This window comes from Camarhynchus parvulus, chromosome 8, assembly GCF_901933205.1.
Source record: "Camarhynchus parvulus chromosome 8, STF_HiC, whole genome shotgun sequence".
In the NCBI taxonomy this organism is placed as follows: domain Eukaryota; kingdom Metazoa; phylum Chordata; class Aves; order Passeriformes; family Thraupidae; genus Camarhynchus; species Camarhynchus parvulus.
The window spans coordinates 16,516,892-16,541,728 of record NC_044578.1 but is presented as its reverse complement, the minus strand read 5'-3'; the positions used below and the strand labels follow the sequence as shown (position 1 = coordinate 16,541,728).

The 24,837-nt window shown below is 37.5% G+C and overlaps 1 protein-coding gene across 7 annotated transcripts in view; it reads left to right on the top strand.

The window, feature by feature from the left end:
• EVI5 (ecotropic viral integration site 5) overlaps window positions 1–24,837 on the top strand; it is a 70,512-nt gene that overhangs the window by 1,971 nt on the left and 43,704 nt on the right. For 2 of the 7 annotated variants that reach the window (XM_030953561.1, XM_030953559.1), the window contains exons 1-12: window positions 7,408–7,543; window positions 8,740–8,791; window positions 9,046–9,275; window positions 13,232–13,421; window positions 16,381–16,605; window positions 17,560–17,634; window positions 18,313–18,438; window positions 19,246–19,389; window positions 20,415–20,504; window positions 20,610–20,707; window positions 22,085–22,145; window positions 24,046–24,099. In XM_030953561.1, coding sequence (XP_030809421.1) covers window positions 8,783–8,791; window positions 9,046–9,275; window positions 13,232–13,421; window positions 16,381–16,605; window positions 17,560–17,634; window positions 18,313–18,438; window positions 19,246–19,389; window positions 20,415–20,504; window positions 20,610–20,707; window positions 22,085–22,145; window positions 24,046–24,099 — 1,302 coding nt within the window. In that variant the 5' untranslated portion in view covers window positions 7,408–7,543; window positions 8,740–8,782. Of the gene's footprint in view, window positions 1–6,093; window positions 7,544–8,739; window positions 8,792–9,045; window positions 9,276–13,231; window positions 13,422–16,380; window positions 16,606–17,559; window positions 17,635–18,312; window positions 18,439–19,245; window positions 19,390–20,414; window positions 20,505–20,609; window positions 20,708–22,084; window positions 22,146–24,045; window positions 24,100–24,837 lie in introns of those variants that run through there. The other 5 variants (XM_030953563.1, XM_030953558.1, XM_030953556.1 and 2 more) reach the window with 4 other exon arrangements.

Here is a 24,837-nt window from a genome sequence, read left to right as displayed (position 1 = left end):
GAGAAAAGCCCTTCCAGATTTATAGCAAAAGAAGGGATGGAGAAATGACATGCCTAAACAGTTACTGTCAGTTTATTTTCTGGGTAAGACTGATGGTAAACAGAGAAGTTTTAAAAATGGGAAGACAAGTCCTTTGTCATGAAAAAACTTTGCTTTCATGCTTACTTTGCTATTTCAAGGTTCAAATATCAAAATTTAGAAAGAGGAAAACAGCTGAGTTGGCGGTATGCATATTTAAGATTGTTTACCCTTTCTTACTCTTAAGTTTCCTTATCTTGTAGAAAAAAGAAATTCTAATGCTTAAGAAACAGACAGAATGTAACATTTTGCATATAATTTTAAGTGTCAAGTGCATCGTTTATAAGAAAAAAAAATCTTTTCTGGTTGATCCAAGAAACAATAATAAAAACTAACCCTGAATGTTTATGAATGTTGCTTTCTAAACCAGCCTATACTTGCTTTGATTATAGACTCTTAATTAATTTTTTTTTGTAGACCCAATTGAAATAGTAACAGTTTTAGAAAAGGCAGATAGTAAATATTATAGTAATATGTCATTTAAAGTAGTGAAATGAGTTCCTTGAAGTTCTTGAATATGTCACTGAAGTTTGTAGGCAGCATGCTGAATTCAGCCTTGTGCCTTCCATGTTTGTAACAGTGCCCATCACGTGTTGCAGTGTTTGGGTTCCTTTAAGCTGGGAATACTGTCTTGCTTTCATTGTAGTGATCTCTGCTTGAGTGTCTGTCCATTGCAGTGCATTTCCTTCTCCAGCCAGTTGTGTTTGCATGGAATGGGTAGTTGGTGATGCATAGAGCCTGGGTCCTGCTCTGCTCATTTTACATGTGGCTGTGATGTGGTTTTGTTGTGTGTGTGTGCACAGAAACAGTCTGCTCAGAGCAGCAGAAGTGATTTAGTGAATTGTCACTTTTCCGTAATTAGTCTTAATGTCATCTAACTGCTGAGAACTCTGGAAACTATTCAGTTTAGCCATTAAGTGGTATTTTGGGGACAGCCTAGGAAGTGTTGAGCCTGCTCAACACTAGGCAATGCATCTCCTTTCAGTGATGATGTTGACAGCGTGACTGTCAACTTTGTTTGCTAATTGTCTATGGGAGTGATCCTTCCAGGTCCCAGTGAGGCAGCTGGGCTTGAAGCAAAATACTAGGGTGGGTCTTAATTCTAGACAAGAAGTAAGGTGGTGTGATAGAATGACTGTGGACACCTATTTTGTCCTAATTTCCAACTTAGAAAGCAGCCAAAAGCCATCACCAAGTATCTTTTTGTTCTTTTGCCTGAACAAACCTTACCTGTCTCTGGTGGGTTATGTTACTTTGTCATCTTGTCTGACCAGTATTGCTTTTGCTTCTATGGTTCAATCCTTTGAAAAAAAAAACAAAAGAAAAATCCAAACGTAGTATTTTGGTAGTAGGCTGTGTTCATGTATTCTGCCATATGGTAAACTATTGATCTTCCTAAACTCCTGAGTTTCTCTTTTGGCCTATTGTCATGTCTAAATCTTAGTGATTCTTAGCATAGCAATAAAAATCTGTTTGATGACATCATAACATGATCTTAGAATTCTGACTCATCAGTATCTTATACTGCATTAGCTATGTATTTTTTTCATTGTTTTCATCAGCCTGGCAGATAGGGTCAGTCTTTCAGTAGTGGATTGTTGTTGTCATAAATTACCCTGCACTTGTAGCTAAGAAGATGTAACAGGAGCTTACTGTTAATTTTTGTTATAAAAGGCTAAAACCATCAAGTGTGACTTAAAATGGGTGTGAAAAGTTATTAGTTAGCCAAAACCTAACATTTTGAACATGTACTGTTGACATAACTATTGTGTAGAAGTTAGTTTTGTGTCTCACTTTTCATGCATTCTTCTTGATTATATGTAGCTCAAGCAGTGAACTACTTCCAGGCATAGTAAAAAGAAATTCCAGCTTCTATACTGTCTGACACAGCAGAGCTTAAACTCAATATTTATTGAGCAAAGTCATTTTTTTCCTCCATTAGAATGCATTACTGGTGGAACTTTTGGGTTTAGCTGAAGTCTTAGTAAATATTTCCCAGCCCTTTGGAGGAGGAGTTGTGATCAGTCTTTCTAAGACAAGATTGCAAAAGCAAGTTTAAATTCCATAATGAGATGTGTTAAGTTAAAATGGACCTGGGATTTTTATGTGAACTTCTTGGTGTCAGACTGACACGAAAAATCATCTGTGTTTCATTGATCTCCTTTCGTTCTTCCCCTGTTTTAAAAGAAGTAAACAGGCCCTTATTTCCAAATAAAAGTGCAGAAGTCAGTGGCCAACTAATCAGAACATAACTGACTTCATTTGATGATGAGCAGATACATCATTTCTCTGAAGAGCCATTTCCCTTTTCTTAATTAAATATCTAAGGAAAATTAGATTTCTCTGTGCTGTGCTCAGAGGAGGCTGCTGGAGTGCTATTACAGCCTTGAATAGCATGGAGGGAGACCCTGCCACAGCACAAAAGCACACTGCTTCCAGTTGTGCTGTAAGTGCTTCTGTAGGCAAGTCATGGCTATGGTAAGTAAATTAGTGGGCAAAATTGAATGTTACTGCAGGACCACAGATGCTGGCATGGATTGTGTTAAAAGAATTGACTACTGATGTTTGCAGCTGTGTTTATATTTGCTCTGTTTACTGGATAGCTTGGACACCTTTCCTGTGTGGAAATTACTAATGAGTTATGCTTCTTGCTGCTGAAACTTGTACATTCTATTTCTTGTCTGTCAGCGGCTGCAGGTTGCAAAGAGTTGTAGTTCACAAGAAAGGCTGGCTACCAGTCAGTCATTTAGAAACTGTTTCACTTTGGAGTGTAACTGATAGAAAGGTGGCCTTTTAGCTGATAATTTGAAGGAGAGGAATATCCTGAAGGTGAGTGTCTCACCAACCTCTGTCATGTGTTTTTTTCTTCTAGGAAGTAATTAATAAGGTTTAAGTGTTACCATATGCATGGGGGACATGCTCATGTCCTTTGGTTTCTCCATTAAGTCTCATTTCATACATCCCTTTGGGAAGGGAACTGTGCACAGCTTGGTAAGTGAGAGATGAGCATTTTGGTTCTAACCTGCACATTGTGTTTATCTGGTCTCTGTAAAAAGGAGCGTTAGACCTAGAAAATTATGGACCTGCTAGTATGTAAACCAAGTTGTGTGGAATGGCAAGTTTTCATATATCAGAAATGAAATCCTTTTAAACTTACCAATTGAACTGCTTGCAAATTTTGTATCCTTTTTAAATGAAGAGTTGTGTTAAAAACCTTGATTTTGATTAAGGGTCAGTGAATATTTAAAAATCGGACTCAATTGTTTCTCACTTCCAAAATACAGACCTAAAGCTTTTAGTAAATTTAACTGCATTTGTGCACTTTTGTTTATTTCTGTCCTAATGCAGTGTAGATGCCTCCTTTCCAGGAGGAAGGAAGGCTTTGGGGAATGAGTGGGAAAGTAAAATCTGTAGAAAGGAGCTATAATTATAAACATGTGTGCTTTGGAGTGTGTTACTTTTTGTAAGTGCCTGATGATACTTGAACTCCAGTTAAATAATTGAGTTGCATTTTACTGAAAAGACAAAACCCCTAAATCTTCCAATCTATTGCATAAAAAAACTTGACAAGGTTGATGTTATTTTAGCTGGTTAATCTGATTGTTGTCTGTTTTGTTAGCCAAGGGGATGGTCTTTCAAGTACATGTGTGTGCCATTGACATGCTGAACCTCAAATACAAAGAAATTTTGCAGACTGAGGTCTAAGAGAACAAAGGAAGTTTTCTGTTAAAGGTTTTTGCTGTAGTCCATCAGTATTTTCTCTTGCAGCTCTGAGGAGCTCTCAGCCACCTTGGGTACAAAAGCACTGTATCTAATTATTTCCCCTTGAAAGAAGGCCTCAGTTTCTTGAAGGTTGTTACATTCCTGTGTCAGACATGAAACTTTTTTTGCTAAAGGACCATCTCTAGATGGACAGAAGATAGTGTCAGCAAAAGCACTGTTGGTTTGTCTTCTCAGCACACTGGGACAATGCCTGACAGACTGTAAACCACATTGGACTGCAGAGGTAATTAAAAACCTGGAATTGTTCTTGGAAAGAAATGACATGTAGTACAGCTTGGTCAGTGATGGAAATGATACTCATATGACTTTTAGCAATGGTTTCAACCTTTAGTGGGTTGCTACAACATTTCTAATGAAGTTCCTCTTTAAAGCACCTCATAAATTAGTTGTAGATGTGAACTGCCGCTTCAGCTTTCTCTGGGACCATCAAAACCCCATGACATGTTAGTCAGATGAGTTTTAAAAATGATGCTATGCTAAGCTTTGACAGCCTAAATTTTAAAAATATAAAATACTAGACTGCTTTATTTTTTTGTTTCAGGAAGACTTGGAGAGCTAGTATGTATGTATCATGTGACATGGAAGCTAGGGAATGATAGCCATGATATTCCTGACTAATGTTAGGTCTATTACAAGAAAAATCAGGAATATGACCATAAGTGAGGACTTCTCACTCATGCTTTGGCAGAAATCAGTTATGAATTTTTAGTGTAAACGACTCAAATGAAGCTCATAGTGAAGCCATGTTTGAGCCCTCAATTAGGATTTTAGCTTGTAAGGGAGCATGATAGCTGGCTGACTCACCAGCTACATCTCCTGCATGTGTCATTGACTGAGTTGGTTTAATTTGTTCTACACATATTAGAATGCTATTAACTTTGAAGCAGGAAGGAGACTGGGTTTATGGAATGCTATAATACTGGCTTGAAACCACATATACAGTTTCAGACCCAATTATGTCAGACTTCTTTTTGTATGTAGAGTAGTTTGCAGATTGCTTCCTGTATTCTGGAAGTTCCCATTTCTTTCTCTTTTCATGAAGAGAAGAAATCCTTGAAACAAATGATACATACAGTAGTGTTTGTGTGAGGCTTGCAGTTATTTTTACTTTGTCATGTGGTAAGAATAATTGAGACAGTATTTCAAGATATCTGTAATCTTTTGCATAATCAAGATATCAAGATATAATTGTTTGATACAAATGTTCCTCAGGGAAATGCAGGGAAAAGGTAGTAAGCAAATTCAACATGTACCGTGAAATACCTTTCTAAAAGAAATCTAAATAGGCTTTTTTAGAAAAAACAGATTTTGTCTGGCAAATGCAAATACAAGGAGTGCTAACACTCCTTGTAAGAAGCTAAGGCTTTCTGAAAGGTGATCCACATTACCTGAGTATTCTCAGGGAAAGAGGCTTATACATTTATGTGTAATGTGGAATGTTGCAGTCTACCTTTAGCTGGCCTTACTTAAAATATTTTATATGCAGCCTCATTGCAGTATTCCTTTGAGTAATTTGGAAAACTAAACACAGTATTGTATTCCTCTTGGTAATAAAGTCCTGTAATCATTAGCTAATTAAGGATACTAAACATAAAATTGAGATACTGAATTTTATATATTTTAGTTGGCATATATATATGCCACATATCGTGCATCTGTGTTTAGTATCCATGTGAACATTTATTATCTTTGCAGTATCTTAGAGGATGTAGCAGACAGGTCTGTGTCTTGCCTGATTGACTTATCAGGTGGCTGAGAGTTGCTGGTAGTTCTGTTTTCCCCGTGGAAACTGTGTAAGAGTACTAAGTCTTTGATAATTAAGTCTTGTGTCCTCCCATCGTTTTAAAGATCAAAGTGTTCAAACTCAAAATGCACACCTTTCTTTAGGAGGGATCTGCATGACCTTAGGCAGACAGAAGCCAATGAATAGTTCCTGTGCTCTGGGTTCCTTGGCAGGCCCAGAGCAGTGTAGCTGTTAATAGGACTGGCAGCCTGAGTGAGTGTGTCTGCTTTGGAGCTGGGAGATGCCTGCTCAGTTCCATGTGTCCTCCTGCACAGGGTAAGGAAGATGTGCCCCTGCCTGCTTGTCTCCAGACCTTGCCATCTTCAAGGGAAGGAGCTGGTGTCCCAAGAGTGGGATGGAAGTGGCATTTTTGTTCAAAATCTAGGATAAATTGACAGGTTCTTGAGTGGTCCACCTCCAGAGAAAAAGCATGTTTTTACAATTGGTTGATTCTGTTTTTGATCACGCATCAATAACAATTAGTAATAGCTTGAGCATCCTGATGGTGTTCTTGATGGTTTGGCATACATCCCAGCCAATGCAGGTTACCTTTGTACTCTTTAAAGGTGACTTGGATTTCAGCATCCAAAAAATGCTGGGAATAAGAAGGAAACCAATTCTCTTTGCAGGGTTGAAAAAGTGGCTGAGGTGAGTTGAGCCAAGAATGCTGTTCACTGGGGACTCCCAGCCTGGGCTGGTTAACTGAGCGGGGATGGAGAGCTCCCTGGATCTGGGAGGTGTTGGGCCTCAGGAGCGGGCTGGGCTTGAGCTCTGTGTGTGTCAATAGTTTCAAATAGCTGGCTAGAAATAGTTTTGGGGTACTAATTCTCTGATACATTCTAATGCAGCTCTGAGCTGCCCTGAGAAACAGTATTGTTAGGCACATTCTTTTGACTGACTTAGCTGCTGTCTTGCATAGTGTTCTTGACCATATATTTTTTTATATTTTTCACACTTTTGAGTTAATTTTAATGCCTAGTGATTTGTTGGTGAATGAATGTTAGGAAGATTCTTCATTTCTGTCCCTACGCTACCCCCCTTCAGTTGTCTTACTGTACAGTATAAGCCTCATCATTTATAGGCCAGATTGACCTTGAATTTTGTTTTATGCCTTTAGTCTTTCCAGTTACTTTACTTTCTGAAAAGATAAAAATTGAATGTATGAATTTTTTTCCTTTTGCACCACATAGGGTATTACTCAAAATCATTGCTTTTCTAATCCTTATGCCTAAGATTCTTAGAGCTGTGACTCCTAAAGCCTGCTGTGTATGGCGGTCATTTTGCTGTGTTAAGATTGGCTCTGGTTCTGCCAGCATTTATTTTTGGAATTACTTGTGATATTTTAAGCAGTTTAAAGCCTTTGAGAAAATAATCAGTCTTAAGTGAGATGTATGGGTTACCTTCATTATAATGTGATTTTATTCAAAGTGAAACAGCAGTAATTTATCCTTTCATAGCAATAGTGAATAAAGGATATAGACTGAGTGAAATATTAATGCATGTATTAAACTTAGAATTTTGAAACCTCTAGTAATTTTCATTCCTTTCTTTTATAAAAGATGGTGTCAAATGCTAGTGTTGGAAGCAAATTTTTTCTAAGATTATATTTAAAAGATATGTGTTGGGATCTTTGTGTTTTGGGTTTTGCGGGGATTTTTTCCCTTTTTTCTTCTTTTTATATACCTGACTTTTGCTGTCCAACAGTGACAAGAACCAACTGGAACCTTTCTGATGCTTATGTTGGTATCTTACTATCCCCACCTGTGGTTTGCATCCATGCCTCTGAAGACTTCCAGCAAAATTTGATCCCATTTTCAGAATGAATGCTAAGCATATGGAAATTGGAAATTTCTTCTGGTCTTCTAGGAGAACTCTTAGGTGTCGTGTTGTTGTTGGAGAGTAAGTGGGAAGGTTGATTACCACTTGTTTGGGTTTGGCCTGTGTTGTTCTGCTGGTTTTCTGAAGGCATTCAGTGGGTCTTCTTTTTAATATGAAGTGAAAATAAAATACTGCTGGATTTGATTGACAAGAAAGTTCTTTGTAGCATTGTGTCCAAATAAAAGCTTCTGTTTCAGCAATCAGTCACTAAGTCTATATATTGTGCTTCAGATAAATGCACAGTATGATGAGATGGAGTTTTTTATTTCAGTTGAAATTTTGCTTTAATTAGATTCTATTAGAGGATCTTGGGAAAGGATTTTTTCTTCCCTGTAACTCAGTGTCTTTAGTATCTTAGTAATTATTTATAGGCTGTACTGCAGAATTCTTTGTGGCATTGTGTAATTCAGTGTTTTGAGGAAATCGGTAAAGTTCAAAATATATAGTTACCAGCAACACCACTTCAGAAATTCCTCTTCAGCCTTGGTTTTGCCAAATTTTAACATTTGCTAGGCAGTTAGCTCTTCCTCTAAGGTGCACCTGGATTTCCTCTGAGTTGGGCTGGAGAAGGATTAAACTCTGACTTACTGAGGTCGAAGCCTCTTATATTTTCAGATGCTGAAGGGAAGCTTTAGTGAGGGGTTCACTGGAAGATGCCTCCAGCAGCTGCTCTTCTGTTCATTGCACTGGTCAAGAAGTAGCAGCAGATAATGATCAGCACCAGTTAACCTTTGCTTTCCCAGGCCCACTGCTTTCCTGACTCCATCAGCACCTCTTGCTTTTTCCTCAAAACCCTGGGGTCTGTCCAGGCACTGGTAGGGGGACTGGGGATCAAGGGCACTTGGTGTAGGAGTGACCTGAAGAGAAAGTGAGGAAAGAAAAGTGTGATTGATGCCTTACTGTGAGATTTTGAGCTGTTGTAGATTTATGGGCATAGATTCTTGGTGACTGTTTTCTGCACGCTGGCAATGCTAGAGGATTCTGGTGTACATCAGAAATGTGGCAGCCCTGCTCCTTGTCCTGGCCCTTTAGGGATTAGTGAAGGTGAGCAGTGGGTGGTCTGGGGGGTTGCACTGATGATATTCTGCTTCAGTGTCTATCAGTTAAGTAGTTGATTGTTTCTATATCTGTATTTCTACAGTTTCTGTGCCATTATTTTAGTTTATCAAGATGTTTTAAAATAAGCTTTTATTTCTATTTATTTTTATAATGGAAAGTCGGAGCTGATCCTGGATCCTGTGGTATTTCTGTACTGCAGAGATGAGCTCTGTGAGTATACATCAGGAGTTTCTCTGGGTTTGTCTTTGTGGATTAGCAACATACTTGCATGTTCCTTCTATAATACTGTATTGCTGGTGATGCTTGTGTTACTTCTGACAGCCTTGGGCTCCTGGAGAAATAAATAATCTTGGTGTTGGTTTGTGCATATTGTATATTTCTTCCTTTGTTGGATGCAGGAGGTTTGCTGGAAAAAGGAGTTTAAAAAGGACAACTTTTGCATCCTGTTCTTTGTGTCGATACAGGTGGCGACAGACAAGGTTGCGGGCAAGCTGAGCTCCACTCTCTCATGGGTGAAGAACACGGTGTCGCACACCGTCAGTCAAATGGCCAGCCAGGTGGCGAGTCCATCTGCCTCCCTCCACACCACATCCCCCTCCACCACTCTGTCCACACCCGCCCTCTCACCATCCTCACCGACACAGCTCAGCCCCGACGACTTGGAATTACTGGCTAAACTTGAGGAACAGAACAGGTGAATGGAAAACTTTTTGCTCTTCAAAGTACAGTAATGAGACTAAATTGGTTTATTGCAATTGTAGCATAGAGGCTGTTAAAGCGGAATTAGTTAAAAATTTAATGGCACTGCACTTCAATTTGAAAGCCCAAAGGTTTAAGAATTTGTATTTTTGTGCTGTGTTTTTACAAGTTATGTTTTTGTGACACTCTAGAAGGTGTTTTTCTCAACTGGTTTTATAGGAGTGTTTATAGCTGCCTCTTATAGTAAGAAATTACACTATGATTTTTAGTATCCAATTTAAAGTATCCTAGGGATGAGACTTGTGTATAACCTTCTTACCTTCTAAGATCATAACAATAATTTCTATTAGTTTCTTGAAATCTTAAAGCTTTCTCAATTATTTTTTTCCCCACTTTTATCCAATTCTTGTTTCAGCTACATAACTTGCTATGTAGAGAGATAGAACCATGTTCAGCCACCTTCTTGCTGTTACACTAGTGGTGCCTGATGCATAATATCTTAAATTAATTAAAAGTAAATTCCTGATCAGTTTTTTTTGTGTCCATCTTGCTTTTTTATGTATAGAAACAGTTTTCATGGTAGTCTTTCCATGTGCCTATTTATCTGCACCATGTACAATTGAAGATGCAACTTTCAGGTGTATCAGTTGCTCTTGATGTGCGCAATGATGCAAATTCACAAGATCACTAAGAAATGAAATTGGACCGTATAATTTCTCAATGCTGAATTTCCAGAAGCCATACTCATTTGCATTTTTGAGGCAGGACTCCTAAGTCATCTATCCTTTTGCAAAATCTGGTTATATATGATAAGTATGTTTCAGTAATTTTTGAGAGGTTGGCTGTTAACAACTTGAGCTCCAAGCAGATTTTTAGACTTGGCAGTTAGCTGCAGGGCTTTGTTACTTCCTGGAGATGGCTATCTCTGAGCTGTAGTGAAGGTTTGATAATTTAGCTCAAACTAGCTTCTGTTCCAGTTTCTAGGAGAGTGCTGGCTTTGGCACTGAGGCAGTTGAGGTACTCTATTTTTGATTGGGTTGGGTTTTCTTTGGAGGCTTTTTGCTTTTGGTTTTTTTTGGTTGGTTGGTGGGTTTGGGGGAGAGGAGGTTTCTTTTTGGTGGATTTTTGTGTGGTTTTCTTTGGTTGTGGTTTTTTTGTGTGTGTTTTTTGGTTTTTTTTAAATATTCTTGGTTGGGAGGGGTTTTTTGGCTTGGGGCTTGTTTTAGTTGGTTTGTTTATTTGTTTGGTTTTTTCCCTGCTGAGTCACTTCTGAGGGAGGGTAGTAACTTTCAGTGGAGGAAGCGAGTAACTGGGGGGAGGAGAGGCAATGCCTGTGTGTCACCAGGCATGTCTTCTCCTATGTCTGCATTCTGCAGCCTGATAGCACCACAATTTTAAGGGAATTTGATACATCTGTTCAGATTTTGACTATAGAAGGAAGCTTCTAGAACCACCTCATACACTCTTCCTTGTCTTCAAAGATGAACTCCATTTAATTTTTGCTGTGCAAATGAAAAATTATCAAAAGAAGCAGAAAAATGGTTAAATAGTGCTTTTTTTAGAAAGGTAATTTGCATTTAATCTGAGGCTTTCTAGTCTGTTCACTACTAGAACAACTAACTTGTATTTGAAAAGCAAACTGTTCTTTGGACTGCTTATCTATGTTGGAGTGTAATGTCTTTACATCTAGAGCCTTCTCATTAAGGCCTGCAGTCAGATTGCCTGGCTTGTTGAAAGAAGAATGTGAGTTTGGGCTTTCTGTCTCAAGTCAGCTTTCTTCATTTAGCAAGTAAACTAGCCAATCTTGTCTGGTTTTATTTCCTTTTAGCCAGACGTGGTGTTAGTCCCACACTAGTCTTGTGTGTGAATTCTCTTTGGAGCCTGCCCTATCCAGTGTGTCCTTGCTGGTGAGGTACTGCCCTTTAATACTGAAATTCGATGCTCTTTGCTGGCTGCACTGTAGTTGCAGGACAGTTTGCATCTGCAGTTTAGCACAGTGGCACTTTGTTGACAATTGTACTCTGTTCACAGGGAACCATTCTTTCTGCTTGCTGGAAGAATTGCTGCTGTGGATGTTTGTAAAGGTTTTGGGTTTTTTGTGAGCTTTTTTGTCAGAAGGAGAATATGAATTAGGTAACAGTTAGAAAAGAGAAGAACTCAAATTGTTTCAAGCTATGTCTTGTAGCATTCTGTAATCTAATTATACTGGAAGTCCCCACAGAATAAAGAGGAAGCTCAGTCCAGAGTCCTGATGGAACAGTTTGGCATTAGTAAATCATTTATAAAGTTTTAAATGAAAGAAAACAGTGACTAAACGTCACAGAACTTGCAACTTACTGTGAACAGAACTTCCTGTTTTCAAATCTAAGGACAATGAGTTTATCCAGGTAAGGTCTAATTACAGAAACTTAGTATAATTCTACAGAAACCTGTGAAAACTGGAAGTGTCTCATTAGAACTTTGTTTTTATAATCTTAATGTTTAATCTATGCTTTTTCCTCTGTGATTACTTTGAATTTGGTTTTGAGCTATTGTCTTGGATTGAGAGAGTTTCAAACTAATTTTTCATTATGGATCAGTATAAGCCAGGTTTCTAAACATTTGAAGTAGATTTTTAAAGTATTTTCTTTAAAACTAGATTTTATGCATTCCATTAATAAATGGAAAATTATTTGAATTTTTAAAATAAAATCCCAAATGAAAATTTGTCTTGAAAAGGCTTTTTTTTTCCTTTTTTTTTATTTTTACCCTTTAACTCTTTTCCAAACAAAATACTGCTGCAGAAACTGTGCTATTTATCTTAATGACTTAAATTACTTTTTCCCTTGCTTTCATAAACACCAGTAGGTGAAAGCTGGGAACATGGAAAGCCAGTATAAATAACTTCATTGTAGCAGAGAGCTTAAATATTGTAGGTATTTCTGTATTATTAAATATTAGGTATTTCTGAGATTTCTGTACCATCTCAGATACAATATCCTTTGGGCTGCAGTTTGTTAAATATCTAAAACATAACCTGACCTTGCTGAAATGCTGGGGGATTAACTTTTGTACTAATTTTTGAGAAATTATTCAACCACATGGCTCTGATTTTGGAATTCTTAGAAGTTAAAGCACAAATGAAACTCATGGTATAGTGAAAGACTTCCAAGTTAGTCTGAATTCTTGCTGTTACCTAACACATGGTCCAAAAAATTTCCCCTGCTTATGAAGCTCGATATTAGTGGAGGATAAACAAAACATTGCCTTTCTGCCAAGTCCATGGCCACAGCAGCCAGCACACAGGAAGGTCTCCTCAGGAACTTGTCTGGCACTGGACACATCTTTGTTTGTACTTTGCTACTGGGCAGCCCCAGAGGTTCTCACGTTTGAGCTCCTCACTTTAATGGCACATTCATTAGCTCTACCAGTCACTTGTGTTGCCTCGTCCTTGGGCTGCAGGTCTGGGATTTCTCCTGTGCCTTTATAAAACACTGTGTTGGTTTGTGAACAGTTGTCAGCAATCATCAGTTGTTTTAAAATTGCTTCAGATGTTTTCATTGTTCTGTTTTTATTTATACTGTCAATTTTCAAAAAGTGTAATCAGGTAGACTTATAGGAGGTTAATTTTTTGTCTTTTAAATGAGTATTTTTTAAAGTTCTGTGACATTTGCTGTTATCATTGAGGATATTTAACTTCCTTAGGTTTTCTTTGTCAGTCTGATGCATGACAGCTGTGGGTGACATTTTTATCTGTTTCTTAAAATGCTGCAGTGTGAACTGTTCTATCTGCAGATTTATTTGAGATCTCAAGAGAAAGCAGTAACATTGAATGGTTCTTTTCTCATTTAGTCCAAATGGATGCTGGTGAAACTGTTTCACTGAACCTCTGGGTGTGTTCTTTGTCAAGAAAACAACTAATAGTGCCATCCTTTGATTAGAAGAACTTGAATTTGTGTGCTTTCTTTGCAGGCTTTTGGAAACAGATAGCAAATCCTTACGATCAGTAAATGGGTCAAGAAGAAATAGTGGATCTTCCCTTGTATCTAGTTCATCAGCTTCTAGCAATCTCAGCCATCTTGAAGAAGACTCGTGGATCCTGTGGGGGCGGATTGTGAATGAATGGGAAGATGTACGGAAAAAGAAAGAAAAGCAAGTTAAGGTAGTTGGAAACTGGTTTTTGGATTTATTTTTAATGTGATATAAATGGTACTGTTTTATCCTTGTGATGGGCTTATTCTTTTTAAATTAATATGTAATACAAACTTCCATCCCTAAGCCTTGGTGCTTCCTTTGTAACCTTCCTATGTGCTGTCACCCAGCAAATGTCTCCTGCTGAAAACCAGATGCGTTTACTTTCTTGAATACTAAAGCTTGCAGTTTACCTCTGATGAGGCATTTCCATGAGTGCCGGGATGATTAGCTTCATGTTTCCAAAAATGGAATTACTGAAGATCAGCAGAAGGGCATTTGATAGCTTCATGCTCTGATCCCATATGTGTATGCTGTGTACTGAGCAGCTCTCTTTAAAGCATTCTTAATAGGGGAGCTGATAATTCTGCTCAAAGGCTACGATGAGTTTAGGTTTTGTGCTTGCCAAGTGTGTTGACCCCAGAGATGACCTTAGACAGAAGAACACATAGTTTCTAAATTCTGGATGGATTGGATGAACTTTGTCCAGTGTGTCCAGTCTGGGTTAGTTGTGGTCATGTACAGAAGTGGGTTTCAATTACACTGTAAATTCAAACCAAAAAGCATTTAGTGCATTTGAACATATCCATGTTTCAGTGGCAGCAAGCAGAACAGCGTGGGATTTTTTTGTTAGCAGGCAAGTCTGTTCTGCTTTGGTTCTTTATTGGCTGTAGTCTGTAGTTTTATGTGCGGAATACAAATGTGTCAGGGTCTTTTGAACAGTTTGAAATGTGTGTCTATGAATAGGTTGTGGGAAGGCAGAACAATGGGCTAAAGTAAAGTATCTTTTGTATGGAGCAGTTGTGAAGAGAACATGACTTGAGAGAGGAAACAAGGGAAGAAAATGAACTAAAGATTTCCTGCTTACATAGGGAAAGCAGTTTCTGGAAAGGTGTTCCAAAGGGCCATGAAAAGAAGGCCACAGGAATCTGGCAAGAGAAAGGAAAAGTGAGGTGGTAATAAGAAGATCTGGTCAGTTAGAATTTGTTTGAACATTTTCAAGTGTCACGAGTGTCACTTGTTTTTACAGCTGCCCAAGTACAATTTGAGGAGTATTTGACTAACTTTCAGGGAATATGTAATTATATATTGCTGACTAATATATTGAAAACCAGCCATGTTTTCATTTGCTGTTAAATAATTCGCAGTATTTTTTTGTTGAAAGTCAACCTTAATTGTGAGTCTGCATTTATGATGGAATATCAGAACATCCACACATATTCCCTGATTGTGCCAGTAGATAAATAGGTAGCAGCATAGGTGTTTTTTTGTCCTGGCTGTAAAAGCTGGTCTTAGGTTATTAGAAATCTGGTAAGTTTTTAGGTTTTAGGCATAAGTGTCTATACTTTCCTCCAAAGATGATGTGTTCCATCCTTTACATTTCTCAATCCACTTCAGAACTTGCTTCTTGTTTATGGAACACTTCTGAAGGATGACTCAAGTCCTGCTGTTTGGTTCACATGGCATGGCCAGTAGATGTCTTTCCTGCTGTTCCTTTTAGGAAAGTTGGAGGGATTAACTCTATTACTTTGTCAAGGAGGTACATTAACGAGGCATTAGCAAGAAGTTTCTTGCTTTATTAGTGCTCTTGAGGCTTTAGATGGCTGATGTACAGTCCAGTTGTGTTGTTGGCAAAGGATAGGTAGATACAGTTGTGGAAAGCTGATGTATTAGGGTTCTTGTCTTGGATTGACAGTCTTTTAGGAAAAACATCTTGGTGTTATGTTGTAGACAGGATAAATAGTTGGAGTGGCATTACTATGGTGGTTCTGAAGAAGGATGGATTGAGAGCTATAGGAATATTCACAAATGGAGGTCAGTGATGCAAAACTCCTGCAGCAGAGTTTGAGCTTAAGTAAAACAAAACTTGAAAGGAAGAGTCTCGTTGAAAGTTATCAGTGTTGCATGAATTAATTGTAATGTTGGAGAAGTAGGAGAAATATGTGGAACAAACAGGAAGAAGAGGAAGGTTTGCAGAATAGGAGGTTACTCTAGATTCAGAATAAATAATAATGAAAGAAATTAGCCTTTAGGAGACTGAATACTTCATAACAATTCTTAAGGTACAAAAAGGAAATAATCTTGAAGAGACAATTTTCTAGGTCAGAGTGATTCTAGTTGCAGAACATACCACCAAGAGCCTGTTAAATTCCTGAATAATGCTTCTTTCTCAGTTTTCAGATCAAGCAGCAAGACTGCTTGTCCTTGTGATTTCTTAAAGGACAAGTAACAGGTTCTTAGCTGTACTCCTCTGGGCATGTTTGAATTGTATAATACCTAGCAGAATTTTTTTTTTTCAAAAGCTAAAGTAAATTTAGTTAATTTAGTTGGTGTAAACTTAATGTTTTCTTAGTGCACTGTCTGAAACTGAAACTGCATTTAAATACTTCTTAGAAGATAACTTGGAAATCCTGGCACACCAGAGAAATTGGATACAACTTGTCAAGTTTGTTAAATGATAGCTGTACTGTGCAAATTTTTTGTTGCAGTTGACTGTGCTACAGTTAGTTCTTTTTGTCATTTACCTATCTTGGAAGTAATTTTTAGTCATGATTTCTTATGTCTCAATGACTACAAATATTAAAGGTGTTATCTTCAGTAATCTTTCATGAAATATAGACATCATTGTATTAAGTTCTGTTTAATGGAAGTTCTTGTATAAAATTATTTGAATATTCTGTTTTTCACATAGGTTGCCATGGGTAAGGAACTATTTTCAGTAGCTAATTTAGCCACTAGAAATGATTCAGAGACTGTTTACTTTTGTGAACTTAATCCCACTAAATTTGATGTTATAAACTGTATGAGGAGTATTTGCCATGTTGTAAATTTTTTTTCTGAAATTGTGAGTAACTTGATTTTAAGTTTTTTCTCTAGGGTTTTTTTTGGTAATATTTTCAGGAAATATGAATTGTCTCTTTGTGCCTTAGGAGCTGGTTCGAAAAGGGATACCTCATCACTTCAGAGCAATTGTTTGGCAACTTTTATGCAGTGCTCAAAGCATGCCAATTAAGGATCAGTATTCAGAGCTTTTAAAAATGACATCTCCTTGTGAAAAATTAATAAGAAGGGACATTGCTAGAACATACCCTGAGCATGATTTTTTCAAAGAAAAAGATAGCCTTGGGCAGGAGGTCTTGTTCAACGTGATGAAGGTGAGTTGGTATTTCAGCCCTTGAGAATATATTAGCAAGAACATGCACCAGCTTGGATTGCCTTGTATATAGAGAACTTGCACCAGTTTCATGTGTTATGAGGTTTTTTTTAAACTGTAGACACTGGGATGGTTTAACAAATCCCATTTTAGTTTTGATGGCATTCCTTTAAGTTTTTTTATATCTCACAAGGTAAAACCAAGTTGGCATTAAAACAAAGCCACATACTTACTGGTGATTGTGTAATGGAATGAAGTGTGCCATGAATTAAAGTAAACAGTGTTGCCTGGGACAAGAACATTGGCAATCAGAACTAGTATTCTGTGCAGATATTTCTGAAGTGCACATGGCAGGTACAAGCTAATGTGCAGTTGTTCCAGTGCCCAAACATAAAATGAAAATGCCAATGTAGCATTGTTTGCATCACTTAGTCTTCACTTGAGGTTAAACTTTGAAGGTCAGACTTTTCCATAGAACATGGTTTCAACAGAAAAGTTGGCAGGTTTCCAAACCATAGTAATTTCCATAATTCTAAAACAAAGATGCCACCTGCATGAAGATCACCACATTTCATCCATCTGTAAATAAAACTGCAGCACATTTTTTCTGAAGACAACTTGTTTCATTGTCTGGTCTGTCTCCCATAAAAGTAGTACTTTGTGAGATTTGTATGCCAGTGGTCTCTCTTATCTTTTACCAAATTCCTGTAGTTGAAAACTGCCTGTGTTTTTGATAGGTATTCCTTAGTTTAGCTTTGTATGTGCTCAGAGAGCAGAGTTTGTGGCAGCGGGTAGAAACTAGAATCTCTGACTAAAATTTCTGGATAGGATGTCCGCCCTTGTTGGATTTGGGGAGAGGAAGAATAAGTTATTAACAAGATAGCAGGATGAGCCATGATTACTTTTCATTGATAATGAGGTTTTAATTGTTGAGAGTTTTAACTTTATTTTTCAGGCTTACTCTTTGGTGGATCGTGAGGTTGGATACTGTCAAGGAAGCGCTTTTATAGTTGGATTACTGCTTATGCAGGTAAAAATATTTTAAAAAATGTGAACCTTTTAAATCCATGCTAGAATGCATAATATATTGTGGTGGTTTATTGGGAATTTTTGCAATTGTTTTCCTTCATAATTTTGTTACAATGGAGCTGTCAAGGGCAGCTGTTTAGTCTGGAAATAAAATGAGATTTACTATGTGTCATTCTATTTGCCAAGATACTTATACTGGAGTGGGAGAATGTATTTGTTTTTCAGAGCTAAGGTAGAATTGCAGGCTTGCAAGCTATTTTGGTGAGTGATATTTCAAAAATAAATTAACTTCTTATTTCTCTTCTATTACGTGGAATCTCCTTAGAGTTCAAATGAAACTACGCAGTTGACTTGATTATCTTAAAGCTTCCTTTGTATTATTGGTTTTTGGTTTATGACAAAGTAGGGTATATAGTAAGAAACTTACAGACTTCCATTTCAGTTTAGAAATTATTTGCTAGAATTTAATATATACAAAAGTTAATTAGAGTAATTGACTGTAAATCCCTTAAACAAAACAAAAGCCTCAAAACAAAGAAAACAACAACCAAGAAAAAAGCTCCACTTCGTGTACATGCACACACACACAAAACCCCAACCCTAAATCCTCCCAGGCATTTACTCTGATATATCATTGTTTGTCCAGAGTTTTTACTGTGCTTTTTTGTTTTTGATATAGATGCCAGAAGAAGAGGCATTCTGTGTGTTTGTTAAATTAATGCAAGATTACAGACTACGAGAACTCTTTAAACCAAGCATGGCTGAACTGGGCCTTTGTATGTACCAGTTTGAATGCATGATACAGGTACATACAAAATCTGTCAAACTTGCTCTTCAGTAACTATTAATAAGAAACTTGGGAGTTACAGCTCAAGAGCAGGCATGTCTGTTGGCTAACAGGCTGCACTCTTGACAGTAGCTAGTTTCAGAACTTCACAAGTAAATGCATGTGGCTCTGTGAGCAATTTTTCTTTAACCTTTGGCAGGCAGTGACTGGCTTGAAACACTGAAGTATGAGGATTTGTATTACTGCAGTTTAAGCAGATGGATGTTTAATTCTATTTGGATTGAAGACTCTGAAAATCAAAGTCTTCATAGTCAATTTATAGTATCTTAAAAGATGGAAATTGGGAGGTACCCTCATATTGAGAATTGAAATAATTTCCAGATTTGGAATGCAGGTTCTTCCTGGTCAGGCTGATGGAGAAAAATAGGTTTCTGTTTTGTGATCCAGTTTCTAATGTGGTGGTCAAGGGTGAGATACCACATAGCCTTAGATTTTTCAGCTCTTTTTAGTAGCCCATTCTAGTTATTACTCAGGGATTTACAAGCTTGACTTCCCCTTAGGATCAGGAAGTGTTTTTGTTATCTGCTTTGCAGGGTAGATACTCTATAGGATATTCTGTATTGGGACTTCAGTTGCATGGTTCTTGATAATGATGAGTCATATTTTTCCTAGTCCTGTTGCTAGTACAGACAGCTCCTATCTGTACTAAGTATCAATTACTTTCTTGTATTCAAATTTGTCAAAAACACATCTGCATTTAAACTACAAGCAGAAGCGTAGCAGAAGTTTTACATACTTGTGTGTTTTATTCCCCTTCTTTTCCAGGAACATCTTCCAGAACTTTATGTGCACTTTCAGTCTCAGAGTTTTCACACTTCTATGTATGCATCATCATGGTTTTTAACTATATTCCTTACAACTTTTCCACTACCAATTGCAACGAGAATATTTGATATCTTTATGTCTGAGGTAACTACTAAATATAGTCATATGTTATATTTCAAGAGTAGCTATTGAAAGCAGTTATTTAGGGAGTGGTATAAATCCCATCATGATGGACAAATCTCACAGTCTTGCTTTTTATTTCTTATACTGATCAGATTATTTTAAGGGAAGGTGTCTGTGTGTGTGCAGTTTGTCCAGGAAGAGCAGCCAAGTCACTGAATGTTGATATTGTGTGTGGCTTTGTGCTCTAAGCCTGTTGAAGTGCTCCCAAATCTGTTCTTTCTGGATGCAGTGCACTAGCATTGCATGCAGCAGGGACATCCATTCCTCAGTATTGTGGTGAGTTTGCAGTGGAAACTAATGCTGCTTTCAGGCCAAAGTTGGAGTTCATTAGGGATATGCAAGCCAAGAAGGGGGAGTGTTAGTTCTTTTTATTGTCCAAATGATGATGAGTGCCAAAGAACTTTAGGGAGTTATTCAGTGTCATTAAGACAAAGATACCTGTGCTGTGTTTAGGATTAGAGCTTTGCACAATTGTAACTAGTAATAAATCATAGCTTATGCTTGGCCTGCAGTCAGCTTTGAGAAAGCAGTAAGTCAAAGGTGGATCCTTTCAGCTTGCCCTCAGGAAAGTCCAAGATGGGGTATATAGTGAGACATTACTCCCCCCCCCTCCCCCCCCAGTAGTTTAACTGCATTGTACTGTGTCTGAAATTAAAATAGCTTTTGTGAGAAGTACTGGGGATTTTTCTACTAGATATACTTAAAATGGTAGATAGAGCTGACCTAGAGAATTCCTGTCATTCGAGATTTTGCCTCATCACTAACTTCTCTGAGGGAGATGTCTGGCGTCAGGACAAATAGCAGATTGCTTGTCCTTGGAATAAAAAAAAAACCCACAGAAGCAATTTGTTGAGAGATTTTTTCAGTAGCCCTTTTACTTGTGCTTAGTTGAGTGAGATTTCCAATGTTAGTAAATAGTAGAAAAGCTCTGTGCTGTTGACAATGGCATGAGTAATTGTTGGATATTTTTTGACTTCTCTTTTCAGGGTTTAGAGATAGTATTTCGGGTAGGGTTAGCATTACTTCAGATGAACCAGGCAGAATTACTGCAACTTGACATGGAAGGAATGTTACAGGTAAGCTATGGTTATAATAATTTTAAGAGATATCTGACATGTGCAGTGTGTGTATTTCCTTGCAGCTCTTAATTATATGTAATCTTGTGCTCTGATTGCTTTTAGCACTTTCAAAAGGTCATTCCACATCAGTTTGACAGTGGTCCAGACAAATTAATCCAAGCATCTTACCAAGTCAAATACAATGCAAAAAAGATGAAAAAGTAGGTATTACGTTTTGAGAAAATATGTTATACTGTTACCAAGTTACTGTTTGTTTATCCTTAAGAATTGTTAATCAGTGTTTCATTTTGAATTTTCCATCTTTACATTTTTAGGGGATTTTATACTATATAAACAGTTAAAATTGCAGTTCTGTCTGCAAAAAAAAAAGATTCTAAAGTAGTATTTGCTATTTTTCTTAAATATAATAAAGCTATATCTCATTTACAGAAATAATTAAAAAGGCATTTGAGTTATGGGGAGTTACAGCACTTCTGTAAAAAGGAACTGAATAGGAAGGTTGGGTAGGGGGTTGTTTTCTCTGGTGGGAGGAGAGATTGTTTTGGTTTTGTTCGGGGTGAAAGGAGATGAAACTTTTGTGATCTGGCCTAAATTCTGAAGATTTTAGTTCTCAGGAACTGGAAGAATAATCATGGTGCTAAAGAGTGCATTTATAGTCAAAATTAGTGCTGTTTAAAATAGAAATTGATAAAACTTTGTAGTAACATTGACAACAGTAAAAAAACTTTCATGTGGGGTTTGAAATCTTGAGAATACCACTAGTAGTTGTTGTTGTTGTTAAGGTTATTTGCATGTCTCTTCTGCCTTTGGTAAATTCTGTTTTGATTAGCAAGCTGCAGATAGTGTGATTTGCCAGGGTTGAGTTTGTTGGGTCACCCATTGGTTGTAAAGTATCCTGTGTTCGTTGTTGCACTGCTGGCTGTGTCCAGGGTTTTCCAAACTGAATTTGTCAATCTTTTTCTTTTATTTTTCTGTCAGCAGCCTATGATCAGTAGAATGAACAGTCTTCTCTAAAAAAGGAGTAATTACAAAGCTTTCAGGAAAAATATTTTCTTTGCAAACCAGTACAAATGTATGCAGTTGAAAATTCACCATTCCAAGTCTGAACTTCCTGATCTGCCTTCTATAGAGACATTATCTCAGCTTGTGGGTTTTTCTTGCTGCCTTTTTCATTTGGTTTGCTGGGGAAAGGCTAAAATTGGTTTATATTTAAGGTATTTTTCTCAGATTTCTTTGCATCTTTGTCTTCCAGGCTTTCCAAGCTCTGATTTCTTTTGGCTGAATCTATTGAATTGATGGCTGTATTGCATAAAGGGGTTATTGCAGAGTAGCTCCAAATTGCTGCCAGTGTAATGTTTCCAGGCAAGCTCCTGCACTTCAGAATGCTGGTTCAGTCTGTTCATATCTGCTGAAATTTGTGTTAAATTTAAGGTTTAGTCTAAGCATTTACAGGAGTGCATTTGAGAGGAAATATCAATAATCTATATCTCTGTTCTACTGTTATTTGTTAGGTATTACACCAACAAGTAAATTATCCACAGTGTTTCTGATCATAATTTACTATTTCTAATTTTTAGGCTAGAAAAAGAATACACTACAATAAAGACAAAAGAAATGGAAGAACAAGTTGAAATTAAAGTAAGGAGCCCTCAACAAATTTATTATTAATAAGTTTAATTCCTAGATGGGGGGATTACATGTTTGATCTGTGCATGTAGCAAGACATAATTAAGACCCCCAAATTCTTTCAGCATTTATATTTGGGATGTCTGTTCATAAAGGACACTTACAGTGAAATTATTGATACTTCCGGTGGACATTAAAAAAATCTTTGGGGACCTGCTGTACTTATTTTTTTAGTATTTCCTGCTGACAAAAGCTTAATAATAGATGCCCTCATTTATCAGAGGTTCCAAATGTGCTGGTTTAGGTGTAGGTGCTCCACACAGGAGGTTTGTATGACACGTGTTAAGATGGACTTCATAGAGTGCACTTGGGTGGCTTGTCTTTGGTTTTAGGATCTTGATTTTTCTTATGGATTGGACCCAAATTGTGGCATCTTCTGTCTGTAGTCACTTTTTCTTTTGGAGCTTTTGCAGTTAATACAGACTGGGGGGAAAAAAGCCAAGCTGCCAGTGGAGTTTATTTTTCCCTTTTTACTAACTGACCTACATCCTGTATGTACCTAATCACTGCATCTTTTTGCTTTTGTGACACAAATAGGCTTTTGATGCCTTTTTTTTCCTACTTCACTTTTTTTTTACAGCATGTTGTTTGATCTGGATTTTCTTCCTTGTGGTTTTAGCCAGTTCTGTGAGAAAAGACAGTGGGAGAAATGATGTGCAAGTGTATTATATAAAACTTTAGTGAGGCAGTTAGGTACAGCCTTCCTTCTTCCTGTCCACCGCTAGTCATTTTGCCATTCAATGTCAGTTTTTGAGGCATCAGTTCTTCAGAAAAATGACTGTGAGTTGCACCTGGGAGCCCAAAGGTATTAGGAGCCTTTTCAGGCAGTTTGTTACTGCACCAGGCAGTGAGGCAGTTAGTAGCAGCAATACCTGCTGCAACAGCAGCTGAAAACAGATTTGCAGGGCTCAAATGACAGCTCTCTGCAGAACAGGACAGAGTAAAACCATGTGAAAGACAACTGTAACTTTAGATTCTAGTATATTAACTCATTTCAAATCCTTTCTTGATTCTTGCCACCATTCCCCTCTCAAAAAAGGAGAAAGCAAAAAACCTTCCCAAAACAAAAACCATGAAGCCCACCCCAAGAAAAAGCAGCCCAAAATTTGTGCAAGAAACCCCAACCAAACAATGCAGAGCTATCTGTTTCTAGGCTCTGCTTTGGGACATCTGTAAATAATTTCTGACTTAGCAGAGCTTCTTAGCAGAAGAGACTATTTTAGGGGAGATAGAACCATATTTTGAGTTTGCTGTTTAGCCTGGTAGAATAAAGCATTTACTGATCTGATGTCCAATCCCCTCTTCTGAGGGGTACTGATCTCTGTCTGAATGCTGAAATCTACAGGAAGTGCACTTGTAAAGTATAGAGTTCAGTACAATTCTTTCTTACTTCTGGGACATTTGAGGCAATTCTCAGTATAGCCTTACAGGTTAATATAAATTCTTATGAAGGAAACCCTGTAGCTGCCTCATTAGGCTGTCCTGCTGGAGTGCACTGTCATGTCCCTTAACCATGAAGACTTTGACCCTGTTTCTGAAGGGGAGGCTGTCCAGTCTGCTGTGGGTTAAACCTCATGGTTCCCCTGCAGACATACAGCTTTCAGCAAATGCAGCATAGATGCTTTCACATAACATGAGATGTGTTCTTGTTTTTGCTGTACCAAGCTGTTTAAACTCACATTTTGAGCTAGGGCATAGTATGAAAGGATGTTAAGAAGGTCACAAATTATTTTTGTATTTTTACTGATTTTCATGGATGTGATGAGATAAAAATGCTGGTAGTTTGCTTTGCTTTTATCAGACTTTCAATTCATAACTTGAGAAATGGATTTGTGAACTGTTTACCTTCCAGAGGTTACGAACTGAAAATAGACTCCTAAAACAGCGCATTGAAACACTAGAAAAAGTAAGTATGCTGGGGATTAGATTTAATCTGTTCATTTACACTTTATTGACGGCAACTTCATTATATGAAATCAGAATCTCAGAATTATAGTTTACTGTTTTCCTGATAATCTCTGGTGTTTAGTAGCAGTGCTTAGCCAAATAACATGGCTATCACCGAGCAATTAAGGTCAATGCTTTAAATATGCAAAGTTATGTCTGCTTCTTAGTGATTATAAAATCAAACATTTTTACATACTCAGCTTGTGTTGTACTGTTTTCTTTCTGAATTAGAAGCATATGTTCAAAGTCCAGAAGACTCCATGAAATAGTGGACTGGTTGTTTGGAAAAAAGTCATTGTGAGAGAATCCTCAGTTTTGAAAATCTGAAGTTGCTTGGTGTTTTTATGTAGGGGCAAAATGACAGACCTACCAATGACCAGGGGGATGTTGCAGCATTCATACTGCAAACAGGAACACTGCCATTCATTCCTTCTATGTGGTTTTGAGGTTTTGTGGCAATTCTGGGTACCTGGTGCGGAGAATGTTCAAAGACTTATTTCTCTTATGTTTAGTCTGAAGTAGAATTTTGTTAGGTTTTTTTGTAACTGACTGAAACTTCAAAAGTAGACATGAGGACTGCTGTGGATATGTTGCTAACTGTTCTCCAGTGGCCTCTGCTGTATCCTGCTATCACACTTCCTGTGGCAAATTGCATCTGAGCAGCTCTGCTCAGCAGTGAGAGCATTCCTGCCCTTCT